This window comes from Glandiceps talaboti, chromosome 17, assembly GCF_964340395.1.
Source record: "Glandiceps talaboti chromosome 17, keGlaTala1.1, whole genome shotgun sequence".
Classification (NCBI taxonomy): Eukaryota; Metazoa; Hemichordata; class Enteropneusta; family Spengelidae; genus Glandiceps; species Glandiceps talaboti.
Genome location: NC_135565.1, coordinates 22,944,264 through 22,971,828, shown reverse-complemented (window position 1 = coordinate 22,971,828; position 27,565 = coordinate 22,944,264). Strand labels below are relative to the sequence as shown.

At 35.4% G+C, this 27,565-nt stretch overlaps 1 protein-coding gene across 1 annotated transcript in view; it reads right to left on the bottom strand.

Moving 5' to 3' along the window:
* Positions 1-119: 119 nt before the first annotated feature.
* The window catches only part of LOC144447926 (glutamate receptor ionotropic, NMDA 1-like), a 48,386-nt gene continuing 20,940 nt past the window's right edge, over positions 120-27,565 (bottom strand). The window contains exons 4-15 of the mRNA XM_078138027.1: positions 26,945-27,066; positions 26,380-26,560; positions 24,934-25,159; positions 23,634-23,745; positions 23,095-23,213; positions 21,886-22,050; positions 15,155-15,389; positions 14,717-14,865; positions 13,638-13,795; positions 11,974-12,245; positions 11,211-11,356; positions 120-6,249 (exon numbers count right to left, since the gene is read on the bottom strand). Of these exons, the coding sequence (XP_077994153.1) occupies positions 6,037-6,249; positions 11,211-11,356; positions 11,974-12,245; positions 13,638-13,795; positions 14,717-14,865; positions 15,155-15,389; positions 21,886-22,050; positions 23,095-23,213; positions 23,634-23,745; positions 24,934-25,159; positions 26,380-26,560; positions 26,945-27,066 (2,098 nt within the window). The 3' untranslated portion in view covers positions 120-6,036. The remainder of the gene's footprint in view (positions 6,250-11,210; positions 11,357-11,973; positions 12,246-13,637; positions 13,796-14,716; positions 14,866-15,154; positions 15,390-21,885; positions 22,051-23,094; positions 23,214-23,633; positions 23,746-24,933; positions 25,160-26,379; positions 26,561-26,944; positions 27,067-27,565) is intronic.

The window sequence follows — 27,565 nt, the reverse complement described above, 5'->3', positions numbered from 1 at the left end:
CTAGATGGATGGATGTTGAGGTGTTGTGAGTGTTATCAATATAATTTCAGTCGATAAGGAATAGAAATGGAAAACATGTAAACTTTATTTTGGATTGTAGTGTTTACTTTTAAGTCAATGATGAAATAACATTACAAATACACAATAAATAGACCACACTGAGTAGCCAATAAATAATAAACAAACAAACACTTACAAGTTAAGAGTTGTTGTTAAATTACAAAACAATATAATACTATTCAAAATGGTGTGAAAGAAATAAGTTAAAGATGACTTTTTAAAATGATTCGGCAGATATCACAGCATCTTTCTAAATTCTATGAAATTAGTTGATAAATACAATCTCTATAGAACTACTTGCTATCTATAATTCTATCAATACTGTGACCTAACATTAAAGCTTTTTACCTCGTTCTCTTAATTGCAAGATATTGTCACATGGGGGCGCTGTCTATGACGTTGCCACTAGAGGGCGGTGTTCACCTAAATCGCTAAAATTTTCAGTACAAGTTCATAATAAAAACATACCACATCTCACTAAGCTTGTCAATTTGTTTATAATCTGGACTGCAGATGGTTATTAGTTATAATTCGCTTATTAAGTGCACTTTATTCAGTAGTTGAATTCTCAGCTGGTAGGTAACTGTGAAAATGATGCAAACTACAACACCTACAATAATATTGACCACTAATTAACTGAAGTCATGAAAGATTTTAAATAAATTTGTACTTATCTTGATTAACTTACTATTTTAATTTGCAGCTTGTTCTCGGTAAATAAAGCCTTTCAAATAAATTCTACCATTATGACTAAATTACTAGTTTCCTTAATCTGCATAAATTAACTGACTAGTCATGAATAAATTCATCCAATTTCCATAATTTGCAACTAGTTCTGCATAAATTGAGACTTTACATAAATTACTGCTAACCATGAATAAATGCAATTTACATAATGTCAAATTATTCATGCATAAATTAATACATTTACATACATTATATCCATTCGTGAATAAATTTAAATATTTTGTTACTAATCTGCATATATTAACAAAGATTACATAAATTACCGAAACGTACGAAAAACTGATGTAATCTACATATAAGCACAAGTCCCATGAATACTACTAGTAACTGCGTCAAATAATTTTACACTACCCTAATGCTGGAAAATGCATCAATTTTCAAAAAAGTCTGAAAATTTTGTGTTCACATGAAAAATAAATTTCTGTAAAATATTTTTTAAATGAAATGTTTTTCAAAGTGAAAATATGGCCATCTCTAAAATGTGGATGTAATCAACTGAAACCAGCAGTTTGTTTAGCACTGAAATGAAAAAAATAATGTTGTTAAATTTGTCTATTGATATTGGTGTATTCAAATCAAAGTAACATAACAATATAATAATTTAAATATAAATTAAAAATTATTCATTAAATTATGTATAGGAATGACCCACGTCTGTCTGTCTGTGCAATTAAGTAATTCATTTGCTTCAGTCAATGTATTCTATTAAAGACGGATGTCTCCTTCATGTAATTTGGGCATCAAGCAGGGATGTAAATAACGGCCAACAGTTGGAATAAATAATTACCTAATCCATGCTGGCTATTTTTTTTTTTTAGGAATTTGTTACAAAGTGTCTTTGTTTCAACCAAGGTACATATCAATTGTCAGATTCATAAGTCTCCCTTTTATGTATTACTGTTTTACTAGTTACTTTTTAAAATTAGCTACATCCCTGATAGCACAGAGACAACAACATCAGTAACACCAGCTAAATAACAACATCAGTAACACCAGCTAAATAACAACATCAGTAACACCAGCTAAATAACAACATCAGTAACACCAGCTAAATAACAACATCAGTAACACCAAGTAAATTTGAGGGATTTGCTAGCACAAACCGTATGGACAAATATGCTACAAACAAATCTCGTTGCTACCAGATACCAAACTGTAACACAGACATCAAAAACAAGAACAAGCCAGAAGATAGTGTAGTTAAAGCTGGATCTACTGATGCCTTCAAAGCATCCATCCAGTATAACTAAATGCCTTCTCTCTCTGTCAATCAAATACCAATTATCTGATCATTTGATGTATTTATACAGACTTTGAAGACAGATGCCTGCATAAAGGAGTGTTAAAATGATACTATCTGGTCAGTGGTAACTAAGGTGATATAATTTATATATCAACTGATCTTGCCAAGACTTTATCATTGTACAGCAGTCTTAGAATATAATTCTACCAGTGCAACTCTTGTACCGTAGAACTTTGTTTGAAAGACTTAATCATTAACGGAGCACAAACTGAATTTATATGTTTTTGGGAATAGTTTTTTGTTGCATATTTAAAAGGTACTCACACTAATTTATTCGTACGTATACACCACCTTCCCACATCAGATCATGTGTAATAGAAAATCTTGTTTTAATCTCAAGGATCTCCATAGGTTTCTTCAACCAAGTAGCACGCTTCTTTCAAAATCGCTCGAAGAGATGGCATGGCGTGTCGTCAATGCAATCCTTCATGTGTACATGTTTGTTTGTTTTTTAAATTTCTCCAGTGTGTGCAGGTGCCAACATAACGATTATCCTGATTGGCTACTCAAAAGCACAGGATTCAAACGAGATTTTCTATAAGAGGGTAAGATGTGGGAAGGTGGGGATCACCTCGCCCAAAACAAATAGAGATAAAGACATCTAGCTGCTTTCACCATATCACATTTTAATCAGATTGCTTGTATACTTAACCATCACTTGCAATTGATTTAACTCAAACTGGGTATAAAGTTATAACTTATAAATGATCAGATGACATAATTTATCATAAGCAATCCATACTATACAGTTGACTATTATAACAATGCCAGAAGACAATTGTAATGTGATTGCAGGCATGCATTGACACTCACATTATGCTAGAATAGTGTAAGACAATTGTAATGTGATTGCAGCCATGCATTGACACTCACATTATGCTAGAATAGTGTAAGACAATTGTAATGTGATTGCAGGCATGCACTGACATTCACATTATGCTAGAATAGTGTAAGACAATAATTGTAATGTGATTGCAGGCATGCACTGACACTCACATTATGCTAGAATAGTGTAAGACAATAATTGTAATGTGATTGCAGGCATGCACTGACATTCACATTATGCTAGAATAGTGTAAGACAATAATTGTAATGTGATTGCAGCCATGCACTGACACTCACATTATGCTAGAATAGTGTAAGACAATAATTGTAATGTGATTGCAGCCATGCACTGACATTCACATTATGCTAGAATAGTGTAAGACAATTGTAATGTGATTGCAGGCATGCACTGACACTCACATTATGCTAGAATAGTGTAAGACAATAATTGTAATGTGATTGCAGCCATGCATTGACATTCACATTATGCTAGAATAGTGTAAGACAATTGTAATGTGATTGCAGGCATGCACTGACACTCACATTATGCTAGAATAGTGTAAGACAATAATTGTAATGTGATTGCAGGCATGCACTGACATTCACATTATGCTAGAATAGTGTAAGACAACAATTGTAATGTGATTACAGCCATGCACTGACATTCACATTATGCTAGAATAGTGTAAGACAATAATTGTAATGTGATTGCAGGCATGCACTGACACTCACATTATGCTAGAATAGTGTAAGACAATTGTAATGTGATTGCAGGCATGCACTGACATTCACATTATGCTAGAATAGTGTAAGACAATAATTGTAATGTGATTGCAGCCATGCACTGACATTCACATTATGCTAGAATAGTGTAAGACAATTGTAATGTGATTGCAGGCATGCACTGACACTCACATTATGCTAGAATAGTGTAAGACAATAATTGTAATGTGATTACAGCCATGCACTGACACTCACATTATGCTAGAATAGTGTAAGACAATAATTGTAATGTGATTGCAGGCATGCACTGACATTCACATTATGCTAGAATAGTTGAATTGAGTATTTTCAACCAAGTAAGAAACTCATAAACTCAGTTTGTGTTATGGAGTTGATAGTTAAGTTAATGTACCTTACAATAGTTATAATTAGGTGGGTGGCTGTAAGCAGGCAGGTGGGCTTTTATATTAACTTATTCATGAATTGTACTATACACAAAGTAGCAAGTTTCCATGACTACAAAACTAACATTATGAGTGTATGCTCAAGTGGAGTGAGAGTGAGGTTATCAGTACATTGTACTGGACACTGTCAACAGTTTATGTATCTCTACAGAAAGTTTCACTCACAAATGGATACATGTACAAATCCCTCACTCATAGCAAAAGGCTTACATGTCCTTCCCTCACAGCCAAAGTCTTACCAAATAGATAAATGTATCTTTCACGTGCTACTGAAAAGTAAAATCAAAGATTGAACATAATTGAATAATGTGCCACTAGAGGGCGGTATTGGATGAATAATGGTACTATCTCTACACCTCACTAATTTCTAATTGTTCTGCTGATGTGTATTGTCATCCACATTGATTCAGTTTGGTTCGTTTGATGTTTTGGTAACAAAACACACTAGTACACTACTGTATGTGTTGTGTGTTACTCTACATACATCTATTATCAATCCTACACTGGAGCTTTGACATTTTATGCATATTACATAAGCTGCAAAATGATTTCCTCTGTGAAGATAGTTGTACGTGTGTCTATTAATACTATCAGTGGCATATCATTTTATACAATCATTATGTTTTGTAAACTATTTTGTTATTAAATGAAATAAAAACACTGACAGTATTAACTGCTAAAATGTTCTGGTCTTCTTTTGTTATTTATGGAAACTGGTTTTACACTTGTTTGTTAAAAAAAAGCTACGATGTAGTTCATAATTCTTTATTTTCACCTAACACCATGGACTCATTCTAACCAATCATGTTAAAGACTTTAGATCATGTGATTAACCAACCAATACAAGTGAAGTCTTGTACATCATGTGACTTCATTTAACCAAGAACAAATGAGGTATTAGATATATCATGTCAATTTCCAACCAATGACAAAGAAGTCTGGTACATCATGTGACTTCATTTAACAATCAACAAATCAGGTATTAGGGATGTCATGTGACTATCCTCCAATGAGAGAGAAGTCTTGTCTATCATGTGACCCTATCAAACCAATAAGAAATGGAGATAATGTGACTCCATATGAATGATGTAATAGTTTCTAGATTAGCAATTACAATGAGTAAAGAATGTATTACTGTAACAATCTTACCAATCAGCATACTAGAATTATTGCAACAAAACTATATCCAGCTGAAAATTATTCAAACTACAAATATGTACGACAAATTTGAACACTTTCAGAAAGAAATTCTTTAGTTGTGAAAATACAAGAACCTTTCAGAAGAAAAGAAGTTTGTTGTTTTTTTTGAAAAATGGTCCTGATGGTGGATTTTCAGTGAAGTGATATCACTATTAAAATGACAAAGAGAGTTGAAATGTTATCCTAATTAACACAAGACAACGCCAACTGGCTTATAACAGGTAAAAGCTGTTAGTAAAGAGGAAAAGTTATCTTATATTATTCGGAAGAAACCAAATTCGTAATTCTCAATAATGCTGATTGTATTCATGGCTACTTCGTCACCAAGTGGTGACCTTGAACTGAAAGAATGCAAAGCACCTTTGACCTTTACCCTGCATTTAGAAGACAACAAAATCAATGCACTTATTTGCATAAAAAAATCATTAACCAATCTCGTTCAATGTTGACGTTGGATTTTGATGCCAAAAAAATTGGATGAATAATTTGTATAATATATATAATTTGATTTATATATTTACAACAATTGTCCGTGTTCTGGCAACTGAGTTTGAATGGAAATTATTTCCAATTACACCATTTCCATAGATTTCTGACAAACTAGAAGTCACAAAACTGTGACTGCACATCACATCTTTCCTTGGAAGCACTCAGCAATGGCTGCAACACAAAGAGCTGCAGCAGAGGTTAGTGTTATGCCTGCAGTTATCCTGCTCACACCATGTTTTCTTCAACTGTCATTTTGTCAACCGGATTTCTTCTCATTCCCTTTATTCTGGTGTGTAGTGTAAGTAATGACGGTACAGGTTGACCCTCTAATTCTGTCCCATTAAGAGAGTGTGATGATTGAGGTGGACTCTCTGCTTTCCCATTTTTCTTCTCCTTTGCATCACTTTTCTTCTGCAACTGTCTCAGTGTTCTTCTTTTCTATATACAAGATATCAATTAAAACACATACTGTATTTACTTGATTTCCAAATTGTTCTTTCTGATAACATTACATGATGGGGCTCTCTTTATTTTATACAATATTTATCAGGAACAGTATCTAACGTTACATTCTGTTCATATAATTTTGTGGTAATACAGATATGCAGTAATTGTACAATCACCACTTGGTAGTAATTTGATGAAAGGGGAAGCATACCTTGTCAAATCACTGTATTTAATCAAATATTGATGTTAAATGATATCAAATGTGTTCGTTTCATTCAATTTCACTTTATCAGTATGGAGCTGACATCAATCCCAATGTTATAGGGAGAAGTGACAAACATACATGCCCTGCCAGGCAACTGTTTCTATTATAATTGTCATTTTATCAACATTGACAAAAAATTCTGTGAAAGTGAAAATGAATATTTGAAAACATACTTCGTCTTGTTTAACGTCCATGTTCATTGAAATATTGTTAATTCACAAGCTATCACTTCCATTTAACTGCTGAACAATTACAAAAAATGCACACACATAGCACTTAGAAGATACATTACAGGGACAGTGTATTGTGTACACATAGCACTTAGAAGATACATTACAGGGACAGTGTATTGTGCACACATAGCACTTAGAAGATACATTACAGGGACAGTGTATTGTGCACACATAGCACTTAGAAGATACATTACAGGGACAGTGTATTGTGCACACATAGCACTTAGAAGATACATTACAGGGACAGTGTATTGTGTACACATAGCACTTAGAAGATACATTACAGGGACAGTGTATTGTGCACACATAGCACTTAGAAGATACATTACAGGGACAGTGTATTGTGCACACATAGCACTTAGAAGATACATTACGGGGACAATGTATTGTGCACACATAGCACTTAGAAGATACATTACAGGGACAGTGTATTGTGCACACATAGCACTTAGAAGATACATTACAGGGACAGTGTATTGTGCACACATAGCACTTAGAAGATACATTACAGGGACAGTGTATTGTGTACACATAGCACTTACAAGATACATTACAGGGACAGTGTATTGTGCACACATACCACTTAGAAGATACATTACAGGGACAGTATATTGTGCACACATAGCACTTACAAGATACATTACAGGGACAGTGTATTGTGCACACATAGCACTTAGAAGATACATTACAGGGACAGTGTATTGTGTACACATAGCACTTAGAAGATACATTACAGGGACAGTGTATTGTGCACACATAGCACTTAGAAGATACATTACAGGGACAGTGTATTGTGCACACATAGCACTTAGAAGATACATTACAGGGACAGTGTATTGTGCACACATAGCACTTAGAAGATACATTACAGGGACAGTGTATTGTGCACACATAGCACTTAGAAGATACATTACAGGGACAGTGTATTGTGCACACATAGCACTTACAAGATACATTACAGGGACAGTGTATTGTGCACACATAGCACTTAGAAGATACATTACAGGGACAGTGTATTGTGCACACATAGCACTTAGAAGATACATTACAGGGACAATGTATTGTGCACACATAGCACTTAGAAGATACATTACAGGGATAGTGTATTGTGCACACATAGCACTTAGAAGATACATTACAGGGACAGTGTATTGTGCACACATAGCACTTAGAAGATACATTACAGGGACAGTGTATTGTGCACACATAGCACTTAGAAGATACATTACAGGGACAGTGTATTGTGCACACATAGCACTTAGATGATACATTACAGGGACAGTGTATTGTGCACACATATCACTTAGAAGATACATTACAGGGACAGTGTATTGTGCACACATAGCACTTAGAAGATACATTACAGGGACAGTGCATTGTGCACACATAGCACTTAGAAGATACATTACAGGGACAATGTATTGTGCACACATAGCACTTAGATGATACATTACAGGGACAGTGTATTGTGTACACATAGCACTTAGAAGATACATTACAGGGACAGTGTATTGTGCACACATAGCACTTAGAAGATACATTACGGGGACAGTGTATTGTGCACACATAGCACTTAGAAGATACATTACAGGGATAGTGTATTGTGCACACATAGCACTTAGAAGATATATTACAGGGACAGTGTATTGTGTACACATAGTACTTAGAAGATACATTACATGGACAATGTATTGTGCACACATAGCACTTAGAAGATACATTACAGGGACAGTGTATTGTGTACACATAGCACTTAGAAGATACATTACGGGGACAGTGTATTGTGTACACATAGCACTTAGATGATACATTACAGGGACAGTGTATTGTGCACACATAGCACTTACAAGATACATTACAGGGACAGTGTATTGTGCACACATAGCACTTAGAAGATACATTACATGGACAGTGTATTGTGCACACATAGCACTTAGAAGATACATTACATGGACAGTGTATTGTGCACACATAGCACTTAGAAGATACATTACAGGGACAGTGTATTGTGCACACATAGCACTTACAAGATACATTACATGGACAGTGTATTGTGCACACATAGCACTTAGAAGATACATTACAGGGACAATGTATTGTGCACACATAGCACTTAGAAGATACATTACAGGGACAGTGTATTGTGCACACATAGCACTTAGAAGATACATTACAGGGACAGTGTATTGTGTACACATAGCACTTACAAGATACATTACAGGGACAGTGTATTGTGCACACATAGCACTTAGAAGATACATTACAGGGATAGTGTATTGTGCACACATAGCACTTAGAAGATACATTACAGGGACAGTGTATTGTGTACACATAGCACTTAGAAGATACATTACAGGGACAGTGTATTGTGCACACATAGCACTCAGAAGATACATTACAGGGACAGTGTATTGTGCACACATAGCACTTAGAAGATACATTACATGGACAATGTATTGTGCACACATAGCACTCAGAAGATACATTACAGGGACAGTGTATTGTGCACACATAGCACTTAGAAGATACATTACAGGGACAATGTATTGTGCACACATAGCACTTAGAAGATACATTACAGGGACAGTGTATTGTGCACACATAGCACTCAGAAGATACATTACAGGGACAGTGTATTGTGCACACATAGCACTTAAAAGATACATTACATGGACAATGTATTGTGCACACATAGCACTTAGAAGATACATTACGGGGACAGTGTATTGTGCACACATAGCACTTAGAAGATACATTACAGGGACAATGTATTGTGCACACATAGCACTTAGAAGATACATTACAGGGACAGTGTATTGTGCACACATAGCACTTAGAAGATACATTACAGGGATAGTGTATTGTGCACACATAGCACTTAGAAGATACATTACAGGGACAGTGTATTGTGCACACATAGCACTTAGAAGATATATTACAGGGACAGTGTATTGTGCACACATAGCACTTAGATGATACATTACAGGGACAGTGTATTGTGCACACATAGCACTTACATGATACATTACAGGGATAGTGCATTGTGCACACATAGCACTTAGATGATACATTACAGGGACAGTGTATTGTGCACACATAGCACTTAGATGATACATTACAGGGACAGTGCATTGTGCACACATAGCACTTAGAAGATACATTACAGGGACAGTGTATTGTGCACACATAGCACTTAGAAGATACATTACAGGGACAGTGCATTGTGCACACATAGCACTTAGATGATACATTACAGGGACAGTGTATTGTGTACACATAGCACTTAGAAGATACATTACAGGGACAGTGTATTGTGCACACATAGCACTTAGAAGATACATTACAGGGACAGTGTATTGTGCACACATAGCACTTAGAAGATACATTACAGGGACAATGTATTGTGCACACATAGCACTTAGAAGATACATTACAGGGACAGTGTATTGTGCACACATAGCACTTAGAAGATACATTACAGGGACAGTGTATTGTGCACACATAGCACTTAGATGATACATTACAGGGACAGTGTATTGTGTACACATAGCACTTAGAAGATACATTACAGGGACAGTGTATTGTGCACACATAGCACTTAGAAGATACATTACAGGGACAGTGTATTGACTAAGTATTGGTATAGCTGGTAAAAATTGAAGTGGGCAAGGGGTGGGGGTTATCACATGAAGAGGGGAAAGGATGGGGGTTATCACATGAAGAGGGGATGGGATGGGGGTTATCACATGAAGAGGGGAAGGGATGGGGGTTATCACATGAAGAGGGGATGGGATGGGGGTTATCACATGAAGAGGGGAAGGGATGGGGGTTATCACATGAAGAGGGGATGGGATGGGGGTTATCACATGAAGAGGGGAAGGGATGGGGGTTATCATATGAAGAGGGGAAGGGATGGGGGTTATCACATGAAGAGGGGAAGGGATGGGGGTTATCACATGAAGAGGGGAAGGGATGGGGGTTATCACATGAAGAGGGGAAGGGATGGGGGTTATCACATGAAGAGGAGAAGGGATAGGGGTTATCACATGAAGAGGGGAAGGGATGGGGGTTATCACATGAAGAGGGGAAGGGATTGGGGTTATCACATGAAGAGGGGATGGGATGGGGGTTATCACATGAAGAGGGGAAGGGATGGGGGTTATCACATGAAGAGGGGAAGGGATGGGGGTTATCACATGAAGAGGGGAAGGGATGGGGGTTATCACATGAAGAGGGGAAGGGATGGGGGTTATCACATGAAGAGGGGAAGGGATGGGGGTTATCACATGAAGAGGGGAAGGGATGGGGGTTATCACATGAAGAGGGGAAGGGATGGGGATTATCACATGAAGGGGGATGGGATGGGGGTTATCACATGAAGAGGGGAAGGCAGGGGTGGTTGAGACATGAAGAGGGGAAGGGATTGGGGTCAAGATGTTTCCTCTTCTGCTTACCTCCACATTACCTCTCCATTTCTCAGCTGCTGCTTTAGCTAGTTTGATCTGCTTTTCCTTCATATCTTGGTGTCTCTTGTAGAAGATCTCGATATAAACCAGGAAGACACCAGCAAAGATACCTCCAGCAACCAATATAAATACACCTGTGGTGAAAAAAGTAACTCAGTACACTACATTGTATACTCCAGAAAAACAACTGATTGTCTAGTTTGGCCACTAGATTTTCAGTAACAGTTACAAAGAACTCTTTTGCACACAAGCGAGATTCCCCCTGCAACAACTACATAAAATACATCTCCCCATGGAAAAAGATCCCAATGTATCATATCCATTTATAAGAAAGACAAAAAACTGTCTAGTTTGGCCACTAGCAGTGCTGGTTAAGAGCACTTTTGGACACCAAAAAGATACCCCAACCAATACAAATAGACTTCTAATGGTAAACCATACAATATACCACTACTGGTAATCTGAAAAACAAAAGATGTCCACTTTGCTGCTAGGAGTGCTGTAACAGTTGCAAAGCATTTTGGGAGAATTTGACGTTGTGAACTTATTATTTTTTGCTTCAATGAATTCATGTAACATAAAATTGTCATTTTTCATCCAACTTGATTGATTAAAATATTATGTACAAATTTTGGTGATTTGGCCACAAAACCCTGTAATATTGCAATTAATATACAGAGCAGATATCAATATTCGTTTTTATCTTTAATTGTCTTGAAAGCTATTCTTTTGCTGATCTTAATGAACTCACCTGCCATGTTTTTCAGACCTAGTGTAGCTGGTTGGTTATCTTTCACATTACAATGTTGACGTGTGATCCATTCATTGTCCAACTGCTCCATAGTACCACTTTCATGGAAGTGTAAGATACTTAGAGAAATCTTCTGTGCAAGGGGACTTCCTTTCCGAGCACCGATACCAAAACCAGATCGACTAAATAACTCTCCGACTGTAACTAAATTACAGTCTTTGGCAGCCTCATAGTCCAACACTGCAGAGTCCCAAATGAATGCATCTAAACTTCTACAATTCAAATAAAATACAAAATGTGGAATTTAGCATAATGAAATAAATCTTGACATAATTATGGATTTCCCACACTACCTTTTCAGTTTATAACCTCTGGTATATGGGCCTATAAGGGCAAAACAGAACCCTATGACGTATGAGTGAAAGTGTGGCATACTTGGGGTATTTGTTTCCAGTGTTCTCTGTAGCAGTACTTACATGAGTGAAAGTGTGGCATACTTGGAGTATTTGCTTCCAGTGTTCTCTGTGGCAGTACTTACATGAGTGAAAGTGTGGCATACTTGGAGTATTTGCTTCCAGTGTTCTCTGTGGCAGTACTTACATGAGTGAAAGTGTGGCATACTTGGAGTATTTGCTTCCAGTGTTCTCTGTGGCAGTACTTACATGAGTGAAAGTGTGGCATACTTGGAGTATTTGCTTCCAATGTTCTCTGTAGCAGTACTTACATGAGTGAAAGTGTGGCATACTTGGAGTATTTGCTTCCAGTGTTCTCTGTAGCAGTACTTACATGAGTGAAAGTGTGGCATACTTGGAGTATTTGCTTCCAGTGTTCTCTGTAGCAGTACTTACATGAGTGAAAGTGTGGCATACTTGGGGTATTTGCTTCCAGTGTTCTTTGTGGCAGTACTTACATGAGTGAAAGTGTGGCATACTTGGAGTATTTGCTTCCAGTGTTCTCTGTAGCAGTACTTACATGAGTGAAAGTGTGGCATACTTGGAGTATTTGCTTCCAATGTTCTCTGTCGCAGTACTTACATGAGTGAAAGTGTGGCATACTTGGAGTATTTGCTTCCAATGTTCTCTGTAGCAGTACTTACATGAGTGAAAGTGTGGCATACTTGGAGTATTTGCTTCCAGTGTTCTCTGTAGCAGTACTTACATGAGTGAAAGTGTGGCATACTTGGAGTATTTGCTTCCAATGTTCTCTGTAGCAGTACTTACATGAGTGAAAGTGCTGCTGTTAATACTGAAAGCATGAGTGCAATAACCCTGAATACCCACACTGGCACTCACAGCAATATTTTCACAAGCACAATGAGTGAAAGTATGGTGGAAAACACTGCAGGCACGAGTACATATTCCCCCAAGTACCCACACTGGCAATCTTGAATCATTGGGTTCTGTTATTATTGCATATTACATTTATTTGCCAACAAAATTTCCATAAAAAATGACACTTTATATAATGAGTGTAGAATGAACAATCATATCCTCATTTGCATGCAGGTATGCAATAATGTTTTCGGCATTCCACTGCACTGCAAATACCACTAGTATCCACATGCACTGGTGTAAGAAATCTCTGGTACATATGTAATAATACCACTAGTATGCAAGTGCACTGGTATAAGAAATCTCTGGTACATATGTAATAATTTGTCTCACCCATTTCGTAGTGCTTTAATCGCCTCCTCAGCATTATTTTTATTTTTCTCTTGCATGAACATATACATGGAAGACAACTCAACCTGGCGACGGAAATACTGCTCTACTGAACTGCCTTTTACAGTGGCATAGGAAAAATCAAGAGATGGATTTCGTAGCTGAAAATCACAATAAAATTAATTTATATTATGTTACCATTGAAAGGGGAACATGCTGAGTTTATACGTATGTTGGCAAAGTTTTTGCTGTTTATTCAAAAGGTACTCATAGTATTCTACTTACTGAAGCAAACTTAACCATCACTTACAATTCACTGAACTCTAAGATTAAGATATAACCCTTAAAATGACCCAATTATGTAACTTACCATACATATAAAAAAATGTGACAATGAATGTTCATGGACTCTGGGTTTAACCTTAGTAATAGTTAAAGTGGCCATATGGATGAGAATTTGGTATTTATTTTGGATTTTTATTTGATAAAACAGCTTCACTATGTTTTTCTACTTGAAGAGATAATGTGAAAGAACATATACCCAGTCTATGTTCATAACTCAATACATTGCAAAAAGATGCAAAAATTGTAAAAAGTTTGTTATTGTACGTACAATAACAAACATTTTACACATTGTTTAATGTTTTGCAGTTTATTGAGTTATGAACATGGACTTAGTATATGCTCTTTCGCATTATTTCTTCAAGTATAAAAACATAGTGAAGCTGTTTTATCAAATAAAAATCCAAAATAAATACCAAATTCTCATCCATATGGCCACTTTAAGTCCATTATAGTACACTCCTGACGATATTGACAAGATGTAAGTGAAAATTTGTTTGTGATATGCAGAAAAATGCCTGGATTTTGGTATGTGACCCTGAAGGTCAAGGTCAAAGTCTCAAAAGAAATTTTACACCTAAAAATATAGGGATAGACACTTGAATGAAGTATCCATGTATGAAAGTGTCGGAGTTATGCAGTAAATCATTACAATACTATATTCATTCCAATATGGCATGCATTCACTTAAAAGTTCTGTGAGCACCAAAAGTAATGCATTTATTATATATGGAACTTACCCTAGGGTCATTTATACCAGTAATACTTGCTTCAGGTCTGTCTAATACCAGGAATGCAGCTAAGTTAGCAGTATAGGAGGCAACCATTATCATAGCAAAGCCAGCCCATACCATGCCTAAAACACGGGCACTGAAACTCCTTGGTGTACCTGTCCAGGAAAAGATTGCCAATTAGCTTAGAAGAAAGGAGCAAGAATTTCTGTCAACAATTTGGTTTTAAGATTGTAAATGTACAACATAAACTTCATAACCTTGTACCTGATAGCCATTCTCCTAATTATAAAATCTGCTATAAAACCAAAATCACATTCAAATGTAGAAGAAAACGTATGGAAAACAGTCCTGCTATGCATTGTATCAAGTTGAACCAGTAGTACCTCTGTTGTGTAACCTTTTTGTTATTTCATTTTGAATTGTGTATGAATTGTGACGTCATACCTTCACCAATACCACTGTTAAAGAGGACACCCCAGGAGAACCACATGGCACTGGACAGGTTCAAGGCGTCTTCCTCTTCTCCACTCTCATTGGCTAGTTTAAATCGTCCAAATGGACTAAACCTATCCAGTAGGTAGAGTATGAGGGCGACAACGTGGACTGAGAGTCCCACCAGAAGCCATAGAGCACTCTCAAATGGTTGTAAGAACGAGGTCAAGCTACTCCCTGAATCCTCCTATGGTGAAGAAAGTACATGCAACTGTCAATATTTAGTGGTTAAAGTTTGACATTAAATTGACTGCAAACATTCAATGGTGTTTCAGAATGACTCACCACAATTCTTACAGCACTGTTTATCTTATGAACAAACCTTTCCATTTTCAGTATAAAACTACCTATTAAAACTATCTATTAATCTGTAATACTGCCACCTAGTGGTCAGCTGTAACTATGATAATACTGCCACCTAGTGGTCAGCTGTAGCCATGATAATACTGCCACCTAGTGGTTAGGTGTAACTATGATAACATTGTCACCGAAAGGTCAGCTGTAGCTACGATAATACTGCCACCTAGTGGTCAGCTGTAACTATGGAATTTGCCATTCTGATGAGGATCGTCAACCAAATCAGATAAAATGCTGATTACATCACCATCTAGTGGTCAACTGTTACTATTGAATTTATCTTTCTGATGAGAACTGTTGACAAGACAGATCGAACGTCTCAAAATGAAAAAAATTGAACTGCTTGTGCATTAGAAATTGTGTAGTTCAATAGAAGTATCATTGGAAATTTACCTAACAGAATTATTAACTTTCTTAACAGGTTTACACATGGGTTGGCAACATTTTCTTCCACTGGTATTCAGTTTGAAATGAACAGTCCATGTTAGATAACATATTTACTAATACTATCAATTTATCTAAAAGGAAATTAACTTTTTGAACACATTCACACTCTCGCTGGGAAAGTTTTCTTCCACTGGTATAATTAATCTGAAAAGAACTACCCATTTTTAGATATCATATTGCATGATATCATCAATTTATCTAAATGAAAATCAACTTTTTTTAAGGGGGGGGGGGAGGGGAGAGGTATACCAGTTGTAGAGGTTCCTTCTATTTATATCAAAATCAAGTTAATCATGACTTGAGACTATGTTTGATAAATTTGCTGATAAAAATATCATTACACAGAGATTTCAGACTCTCTCGTTTGGTAGTAACATAAAAGTTAATGGAATAAAGATTAACTGCTTATTTTTTGCAGATGGCTGGATCAATACATTCAGCTGAATTAGTCCACTCACCATTTTCTAATTGACATCCTTTACGGTTTCTGTAAGTTTCACTTACAAGGAATATTTTGCAATGAATTATTGCAGTGTATATTGTTAAAGTACATTTCACTTTAACAGTGCAATGTGTATTATATCATTTTTCAAAACAGTATATCATATTAATCAGCTTCTATTATTCTCAACAAAAATGCACCTGCTGCAAGAAAAGAACAAAAACTAACAGAAGAAAGACCACAAAGTGTGATGGAATATGGTGACCTCTTCCACTGTTTGTACATAAGTTGTGTGTCTGTTTGCCAAATTTGTTTTTGGTGTTATGTATTATATGGGCAACATGGTAGTCATAGAGACAATGGTAGTCATAGAGATAATGGTAGTCATAGAGACAATGGTTGTGTATCTAATCCAACAGAATAGAAATAATCATAATATCTTATAGGATAAACTCATAGTAGGAGTAAGAGAAAGTTAAGATTTCACTGAAAATTATCAAAATAGACAAGATTATCACAAATTTATAATTTACTAACTTGTAGTTGAATATGTCTTAATGTTGTCTCTTAGACATTCACAACACCACTCTAACACATTCACACCCAGATATGTTTAATCTCTTTACTTTTTAATTTGCATATCACTGATTCACAATATATTTGGAAATCTGATGTGAATTGATTGATTTCAGTACCACTTGCATAATAAAAGATGAGGTTAGTCCAACAACTGTACAGGTTAATCTCACATCAAATACCTTGTTTTCAACATTAGCACCATAGTTTTATTTAAAACAATATAAAGGACAAATTAACTGACACTGGCATACTTCAACAAGAACACATAATAGTAAAACTATATACGTACATGAACAACATCTGACACAGGCCAATACAATCATAAAATACATACACACATTAAACACAACATTTTCTGCTTACTTGTGCTAAAAACTACTGCTTAATTGGAGGAAAAACCTAACACGATGCTAACAGAACATTGTAAGACAAAAAAAAGTCTTCAACATACAACTGACATAATATATTAACACTGAACAGAAAAAAGGGTGTTTTACATCAAAAGTACTGACTCCCTATCCCCCAAAAGTAAACTGATCCACTTATGGATATGTGATGGGGTTTTACCAAAGAAAATAAGCTGACAGGGGTAGTTGGGGGGATATTGGTGAGGGGGTGAATGTACACAAATACATGAGGACATGCCATATTTTGGTAGACACCACTCACCTCCTTGGTACGGAATTTCAAACCCTGAAAGTCAAAGGTGTTTACAGTTGAATTCCCCAAGATACACATGATGAATGACACAACAACAACCCTGCACATCCCATAATATTTACTAATATATGCACAATTTACAGTTGAGCAAATATCCAAATGCATATCCCATAATATCAACTAATAATATGCGAAATTCGCAATTAAACAAATTTTCAAAGTTAATTCAGAATTTACCTTTTAACATCAAATTTATGAATGTTAATACACTTTAACTTTTATGAACAGACATAGGCAGATTTGCAATTAAGAGAATGCTTGTAATTTCTGATATTTTAATGTGGAATTGTGATGTGCATGCAATCACTTTTACTTTAATCTGTTAGTAAACACATTTTGCAGATATTGCTGTCAGTTATAACATCAAAGCAATGGGAATGGTATCATCTTGGGCTAAACTAAAACTATTTACAACACAAAACCTGATTCAGAACTTTATTTTTGTGGCCATTAAAAGAACTTCATTTTTGTGGCCATTAAAACAAAGTTAAATTCTAATGTACAAAAAGTACCGATTTATAAAAAAGAAGTCATAGAAAATAACATAGTCCCCGTTGGGTTTTAAGGAACTGGCAGTTTATGTTGTCATTTTCAAACCTGGTTAATGCTGTTTGGCCTCATATGGTTGTTTTTGATATCACTACTCTGTTCAAGCATGTCTGAGTTATGGCTTTGGACATGAAAACTGTGCCAAAAAAAATCAGCCAGGCAGCCATATCGGATTGTATCACGACGAAAATGGATATGCACATGTATGTCATAGAACACTGTGCTAATACCAATTTGAATGAGATCTGTTCAAGCATGTCTGAGTTATGGCTTTGGACATGGAAAATTCACAAACAAAATGGCTGCCAGGCAGCCATATTGGATCATATCACGACAACAATGAATATGCACATGTATGTCATAGAACACTGTCCTAATACCAACTTTGAATGAGATCTCTTCAAGCATGTCTGAGCTATGGCTTTGGACATAGAAAATTCGCAAACAAAATGGCTGCTAGGCGACCATATTGGATCGTATCATAAAACAAATTGACGTACATATGTATGCCATAGTATGTTGCCCCTGTACCAAGTTTGAAAAAAATCAGTCCAGGAATCTCCAAGAAACGGCTCTGGACGAACGGACGGACAGACGGAACCCAATCCATAAGTCTAAAAAATCTATTGTCTTCATCTAGACATGTGTACTTAAATATTTTCTGAGAGATCCTAAGAATATTTTCCTGTATATTAGATATGATTCCCCCACATCATTTGGTGCATATGTGGTCTAGAAAAAGCATCATTCTTTTTAACTGTCAATGAAGCGATTTGATACATTTTATGCATAAATTAATTGGCAAATCTGCCTAAGTCTGAAGGTAGATAAACTGGATGACATCATGATGTTTTAGACACTCAAAAGTGCATGCCATGTATAGTTTTGAAACAAACATGCGATAGGTTTTACTTAGTTTTTACTTGGTCATACTCTGTTAAGTTTTGTGTTCATTTTATTGTTTTAGTTTTGATGTCAAACATGATTATGGTTTGTGCAGGGCTTTCTTGAAATGGTAAGACAAATCTGACTAAATGAATACAAATTTGGGAAAGTTTGGACGGGAATTTAAACATACATACATATACAACTCCAAGCAGTACCTTGCAAGGGTGAGGAACATATGAGACAGGAAGCCAAATAATAGAAAAGTAAGGATAGGCAGCCCAAAGAAAACTGAATTTGTTAGGAAAATCATTAAAAAATGTTATGTCAGAAGGATCTCTAAAAAGAGTGGATTTTAAAATGCTACAAACATCAACATTATAATTAAAAAAAAAGCTAAAAAAAGCTATCTTTTCTTTGTCCAATAATTTTGTGATTTTAACAAGGATACAGAAGGCTAACACTAAGGATCAAATTTCCTTTGGAGCAAAAATACATTTTGGTTTAAGTATATTACTGAGTTAGGTAAGACAAGGAGAGATATGTTATGGCTTGCATTAAAGAACATATATGCAATGCTTGTTCACATGTCATGTTTTTAAAAACCTCTTTTTCAATTTGAATGGCACGACCTCTTTGTACATACAGCTACATGTACATTAAAAATATTGTGAAGATAAAACATCTCCAGTCCAAAAAAGTTATACATGTATATGGCAGAGCTCGAAATAATGAAAAATATTTTCTTGTCTATTGGACAAGTAGAAATTACAAAAATATTTGTCCAAATCAGAAAGTACTTGTCTACAAAGTGACTATTTTTTTGTAAATTTATTGAGATGTTTGCTTGAGATATCCTTCTTGATCAGTTTTTTTACCAAGTGAGTTGCCATAGCATTACTTCCAGTTTGAGTAAATTCAGGAAATCTAAGCAGACTAATCATTTGCTTCTATTCATAATTTTTTATGTTAAAATATCACTTTGAAAGTTTGTGTAGGTACAGCGAAGTTTTACTTCTATTAGAATGAGGGAGTCGCGGCTTTAAAATTGAAAACCATGAGAAATTCTACTTTTTCTTTGGGACAAGTACTTTCTAAAAATCACTTGCCCAGTGCTTCAAATCACTTGTTCGGGACAAGTAAAACGCCCTTATTTCGAGCCCTGTATGGTCATGCCAAACAGAATGAAAAGTGAGTTAAAAGTTTAGTAACATATAGAAGGCATAACAAAGCCTACGAGAAAAGGTCAGAAAATCTACGAAAATACAGAAGTGATGACAGAATGGTTAATGAGTTATTGAATCCTAGTGGACAGGATACAGAGATAAAATCAGACAATTATCCTCTACCTTACTTTAAGCATCCAAAAACTAACAGAAAGACTCATTCACTGTATTTTGATGGTCATACTTTAATAAGTCAAACACTGAAAGTTTATTGACTTAAGAGATAATTTGGTTATTTTGTTCTGTATGGCTGGGTGGGAGGTGTGCAGTAAAATAGAAGTCTACATTTGAAAGTGGAATGTGTGTGTTTGGTTCAAAATAAAAAGAAGAAAAAAAAAAGAAAAACAACGTAGGGAGAGCAGGTGCATTTTTGCAGCTGGTTGTTACCTAGCAATGGTTTTCATTTGATCCAACAAGCTTAATAACTCAACTTGAATTTGCATACTTGTTTTCAAGCACTTACAAAATGACAACATTTGTTTGCCATGAAATATAAAATTTGAAATAAGCAGCATGTTCTCATTAGTATGCAAATTATATTCAAGTTAATTGAGGCTTGTTAAACCATACAAGTGGTACTACTTACAATGGAGAAATTTACTGGTTATTTGATATGCAAAGCTTGGGGGTAAATAATGGATATATAATGAACAGGGAGGAGAGTTCAATGGCATACATTTGCAATATCTGATATGATAGGCAAAACACATGCTATCTTTCTTTGTAATTTAGTTTGAAATAAAATTTACGTGTTAAGTAAATGTTTATTTTCCATCAGACAATATCTAAAAACTAGTTTGTCAAATTCAGCTTTCTTTGAAACATGCCAGTATTTGCAACAAATCAGATATTGCATATTGGCTGCTCATTTGATCAAGTTTTTCAGAATATGGGTTAACATCTTTTAGTTGAATACATGTGAGTTATTATGCATGACCCGATACTGGTTAGCTAGTTAGGATAAACATTTTGTAGAAGTATTTGAATCATTTAAATTTGAGATTCAAAATTTTGTATTTAATTCTAATTTTAGAAGGCAGCTACTGTAGCCTATACAAATGTCAAGCAAAAATGAATTTACTGTTAGTATTATGAGCTATAAATATGCAATTTGTACAAGAGTTTTCTTGAAAGGTGAGCCGAAATGACTTTTATCAAAACCAGGTAATGATGGAAATTAACTATGCATAATATATGTTAATTCCATATAAATTTGCATAACACTGGTTGGTTTTATAACCTGGGGTTACCTTTTACTAAATAATTCAAAGCCTTGCTTTACTGATGTGAGAGAACTTGAATGTGCATAAAAGACAACTGCACTGTTTGATAAAGTCATAATGATCAATAATATAATAAAATGAAGCTTTGGCCACAGTAACTCATTTAGGCTGCCATATTGTTATTAAGGTCAAGGGTCATGCATGGGTTAAATTGATAAGAGTTTTAAAAAAATCATTGCAGCAGAATTTACCTACCTTTCGGACTAAGATTGTCAATCCCTGATATTTGAAAGGTTTAGAAAAATCAATATACTTGGCTCTTTCGTTGTTGATTGTTAAAGGTGCAACAATCAGGTCAGCTTTTCCTTCTAGTAATTCCCCTACCATGCCATTCCATCTCTTTTCATTTGAACCATTGATCTTCAAAGAATACACGAAAAAAGTTATGATGCAGCTTATAATAATATGTCCTTTTATAAGAGGATTGACTATATTAAAGATGAAACAGGGATATCAAAGTTTGCTAAGTTCATGGGAGTTATACCATATCGTTCATTACATACCAGGTGGACATGGTAAGTAGAATTTAAACTGTCTCGGTGATATTTCAGTGATACTGAATGTCATAACTTACCATTTCCTGATTATCATATTTTTCATAATGTACCACGTGGACATGGTAAGTGAAACTTAGACTGAGTGCCTGATATTTCAGTGATGCTGAATGTCATGACTTACCATTTCTTGTAGACTGTCGACAGTCGTTTGTGCCTTTTTGCTACGTTTTATCTAAAACTAAAGTCGTTGCCTCACTCCGATCTGGAGCAATACTATAACCATGTACTGATCAGCTCGCGCCAGAGGCACGAGCTGATCGTGCCTTTGGCAATCACAGTTCCTATCAGTACGCATTAGTATCCAGTAGTATGGAGTGAGGCGATGACTTTGATTTAGATGAAACATAGCAAAAAAGGCACAAACGATTGTCGACAGTCTACATTTCCTGATTATCATATTTTTCATAATGTACCACGTGGACATGGTAAGTGAAACTTAGACTGAGTGCCTGATATTTCAGTGATGCTGAATGTCATGACTTACCATTTCTTGTAGACTGTCGACAGTCGTTTGTGCCTTTTTGCTACGTTTTATCTAAAAGTAAAGTCGTTGCCTCACTCCAATCTGGAGCAATACTATAACCATGTACTGATCAGCTCGCGCCGGAGGCACGAGCTGATCGTGCCTTTGGCAATCACAGTTCCTATCAGTACGCATTAGTATCCAGTACTATGGAGTGAGGCGATGACTTTGATTTAGATGAAACATAGCAAAAAAGGCACAAACGATTGTCGACAGTCTACATTTCCTGATTATCATATTTTTCATCATGTACTAGGTGGACATGGTAAGTGAAACTTAGACTGACTGCCTGATATTTCAGTGATGCTGAATGTCATAACTTACCCTTTCCTGATTACCATATTGTTCATCATGTACTAGGTGGACATGGTAAGTGAAATTTAATTCGTCTGACAATTTAGTCAGTAAATCAATACAGAATCCTTTGCAGCAATACATGGGATCTATTTGGAATAGAGATTAGGAGAAATTGTTAAATAAAATAAACAAATAACATGTCATTTAATAACTTTGATTACAATTACAAACACTAGTACAGCTTTTATTAAAGCCTAAGATAATTTTTGATAAAAAATCAAACACATTAAAGTATGGTACAATAAAGTGCCTTAAAGGCAGAAACAAGTCTTTGATAGCAGTAATCAATACAAGTGTACTAAAGGCAGAAATACGTCTGACTGGATTTTTTCTTTATTTTGATAGTAGTAATTAATACAAGACTTAGTGTACTAAAGGCACAAATAAGTCTGACTTGACTTTCCCTTTATCATAATATGTTGCTGGCAATAGACCTTCTTTAAAACTATTAATAACCCCATCCACATAGCCCTTTTAAGTTTAGTCAGACATGACAATATACTCACCTGCCCCTGTCTTATTGGGTCCTTGACATTTTATTTGTTTTTGCTCCTTGCATTCACCATTAGGTTCTATCTTGGAAATGAAGACAAAGGGAGGACTTACTATCGTAACAACCTGTCAGAAAGATAGTACACATAAATTACCTTCTAGTCAGCAGAGCAATAGAGAGAGGCAGAGACAAATTGATATTGTGTGATCACATACAATCAGGTACAATACATTTACATGCAACAGTGCTGGTGTACAACTACATTGACCAGAGCAGTAGTGTTCTTTTCCCAAAAGACATTACTGTGATTTATTATCTGATGTGTATTTGATGTGTACATATAGTTATCATTGCATTAACTATTTTGTTCATGTTGTAATATTATATTTATTATTTATCTCCGCATTAACTATTCTGTTTATGTTGTATTATTGTATTTACTATTTTCCACATTAAACAAGATTTTTAGTTTATTTTGGATGCATGTGTCAAATATCAATATATGGTAAATTTGATATAACAGAATGCTATTTATACTGTAACATTGTTTATATCAATCTAACAGTTATTTGATTGAAGAGCTAGATGAGGTGACGAAAGTTCTTGAGATTTGAGCCATGGATAGACTATCCATTCTGGATTGCAAGTTCACTATTGTTGTTACAGGAGGTACGCAATCTCTCTTTTACATCAACATTGGTTGGGAATAGTGTATATCTCGTTTTCCTTCATGTGAAACCCTAAAATCCTGCAAGGCAGTACAGATTAACACTTTCAGTGCCCATACAAACCATGCTATGGGCTATTATTGGGAAAATACTAGTAACATGGTGGTAGTTGGTAGATCTTCCTCAGAGGGAAAAACCCAAACTCGATTATTATGCTGACATTGCTTTATTTTCAATATCAGATGTACTTTGATCGGTTTCAGGTTCAAAATCGGATGAACTCTCAAAATCAGAGCTACAACTTAGCAATGGGTCACTGTCACTACTGCTTGATGCCATGCTGGAGTACACACACAAAATCAACCTTTGACAATTAGAACTTTGCTTGAACTTACTGCACAAGTCTCATTTCAACGGAAGTATGACGAAATAAGAACATTTTATAACAAGATCATTGATTGGACATTTTTGATATGATAAAGGTATTATGTGAAACAAGCGAATCAGAATATCCCTTACAAAATACAGTATCTAGAATGAGTCGATGTATTGGCCTGTGGCAGTTTGCATATGATTGGGTTGGCCAAACAATCGGCCTAGGGGCATTGAAAGAGTTAACAGAAAAGAGAAAGTTATCAACTTTACCTCCAATCTCTTTGAGATCTGATATCCTTCGGGATTTGTTTTTTCACCTCCAGGCCATATAATATCAAACTTTGTGTTTTTGTCTTTAAGCCATGGCCATGATCCGACCACAATTTGATCATCATTTACAATATTGATTATTTCATATTCAGCCGACTCTCTGTCACCATTTTTATCAAACGCCACTGATCCAGTGGCTCCTTCAAAAGTCACGTTAAGCAAATACCTGTTAATTACAAATAAAGTCAAAATTTAACAGAACGTACAAAAATATTAAGTTTTTATTTACCTACAATGTACATACCGGTAATATGATATAGACCAGGTGTTTATTTAATCTATCAGGTCTAATATGCAAACAAGGCTTCATCGAAGACACAGCTCCTCAAACACTTTACTGCTTTGACTATGTAACTGAAATGGTGACATGATTTAAAATAAATTAACAAATAAATACTAAAAATGCCTGAGATAAGGAAGAAATGGCTGGAATTTGATAATTGACATGGAAGGTCAAGGTCAAGGTCAGCATATATGAAGTCAGACACTTGACTGCAGTCTCTATGTATTGAAGTTTTTTTCAGTTAAGCAGTAAGATGTATTGAGTTATTACTCCAAATATGGCTGCCATTCAGTAAATATCAATATCAACACTAAAAGTAATCCTTGTGTATACTTTTCTTCCCCTTTATTACATGTGGACTTGATTTATAAGAAATTGGTAACAAATAAATAACACAGAGTGTCTGTGGTAGGCAAGAAATGGCTGGATTTTGATAATTGACCCTGATGAGGGTCAAGGTCAAAGTCTTAAAAGAAAGCTTGTACCTGATAATAGGGGCAGACACTTAAATGGTGTCTCTATGTATTAGTTTTTGAGTTACGCCGTAAATATTGATTTTTAACTACAAATATGGCCACCATTCCATTCAGTCAAATTTGCATATGTCGTGAAATTAAGTAATGTGCACGACTTGTCACCTTTGTACCAGGTTTGAAAGAAAAGCGGATATAGCATGTCTGAGAAATGATGTATTATGACGATTTCTTTGTATTAGCAGTTCAAGTGCAACTTTCCCAACTTGGTGAGCCAGCAAGTCGGGTGTCATAAAAATTGTTTGCACCTCTAAAGCTATTTGCAATGTCACTGATAATGGGTCAGTAAAACTGATAACAACTGATATGACATTATTAGGGGCTTCACACTTAGATATTAAGCTTAGCTTTGCCTGATGTGTTATGTAATAGTGCTTTATCACATTTGTAAATATTGCCAACAAACATTATTCAGTGATAAGAAAGATAAGAAACCCCACTTCCTTAGCTAATGGCTTGATTCTGTAATGTTATGGATGTACAGATGGACAGACGAACAGACACATGGACGAAGCCCATTGTAGTAGTCCACCCTATCATATAAAGGATATACTGTTAGGTGTGACTTACTTGTAAAACAGGGGACCATTGGTCCAGTATTTTTCAGTTCCTCTACAGCTACTAGGTGGTTTGGTAACATTGTGTTTTTTGTTATCATACAAATCAGTCAGTGCTTTGTAGATAATGTGAATAGAATCCTGTATATGTGCCAGTTCATTGGTTCCATTGGCAAGACGTAGTCCAACAATACCTAAAAAATAGATATTTACTCTTAGGTTTCTACATGTACATATGCAGATGAACACATAATTCACTGTTTCTATTGGCACAATCTGTACCATATCAGCTACTCTGCCCCAACTAAGGTTAACTTAACTGAGGTATTAATAATTGCCACAACCCTTATATTTAGCAATCACGTGATTTGTTCACACATCTATTGTAGTTTTTGCCTGTGTAAGGATTTCTCAGGTACAAGAGCTATTGTTATTTTATTTTTTGAAATAACAATAAATCTATTTTTGGTTATCACATATAAATGAACACACAAGTCACAGGTTCTACTGGTCAGATGTTATTAGCCTGTAGGGGATTCTTCCAGTGCCTTGCCTGTGATAGGCAGTCTAATTATTACCTGTAGGAGCTTCTTCCAGTGCCTTGCCTGTGATAGCTTGTTCTGTTACCAACCATACATTACCAGTGTCTGTTAAGTTCAGTTTCTTAGCAGCTCTGTAGATTTCTACAGCATCATCCTCACTACACAAAGTAATAACCAAGAGTTTACGTCAATGAAAATTATTCTCCAGCCTTTTTAGAATTTGCATTTATACTGTCTTACAAACTGCTGAATTGCTAACAATGTCAAACAATTAATGTGGTTTGAAAATTATACACTCAAACTGATTGGTTCAAAAAATTATACACTCAAACTGATTGGTTTAAAAAAGTATACACTCAAACTGATTGGTTTAAAAAATTATACACTCAAACTGATTTGTTTGAAAAACCACACACTCAAACTGATTGGTTTAAAAAACTATACACTCAAATGATTGGTTTGAAAAACTATACACTATAACTGATTGGTTTGAAAAACTATACACTAAAACTGATTGGTTTGAAAAAATGCACTCAAACTCAGATTGGTCACAATGTAGAGTGATAACATAGGCCATTCTAACTGACTACCATTTTGGTGTAGTTAAATATCTACATACAAACAAACTGACAACTACCATTTGGGGGTAGTTAAATA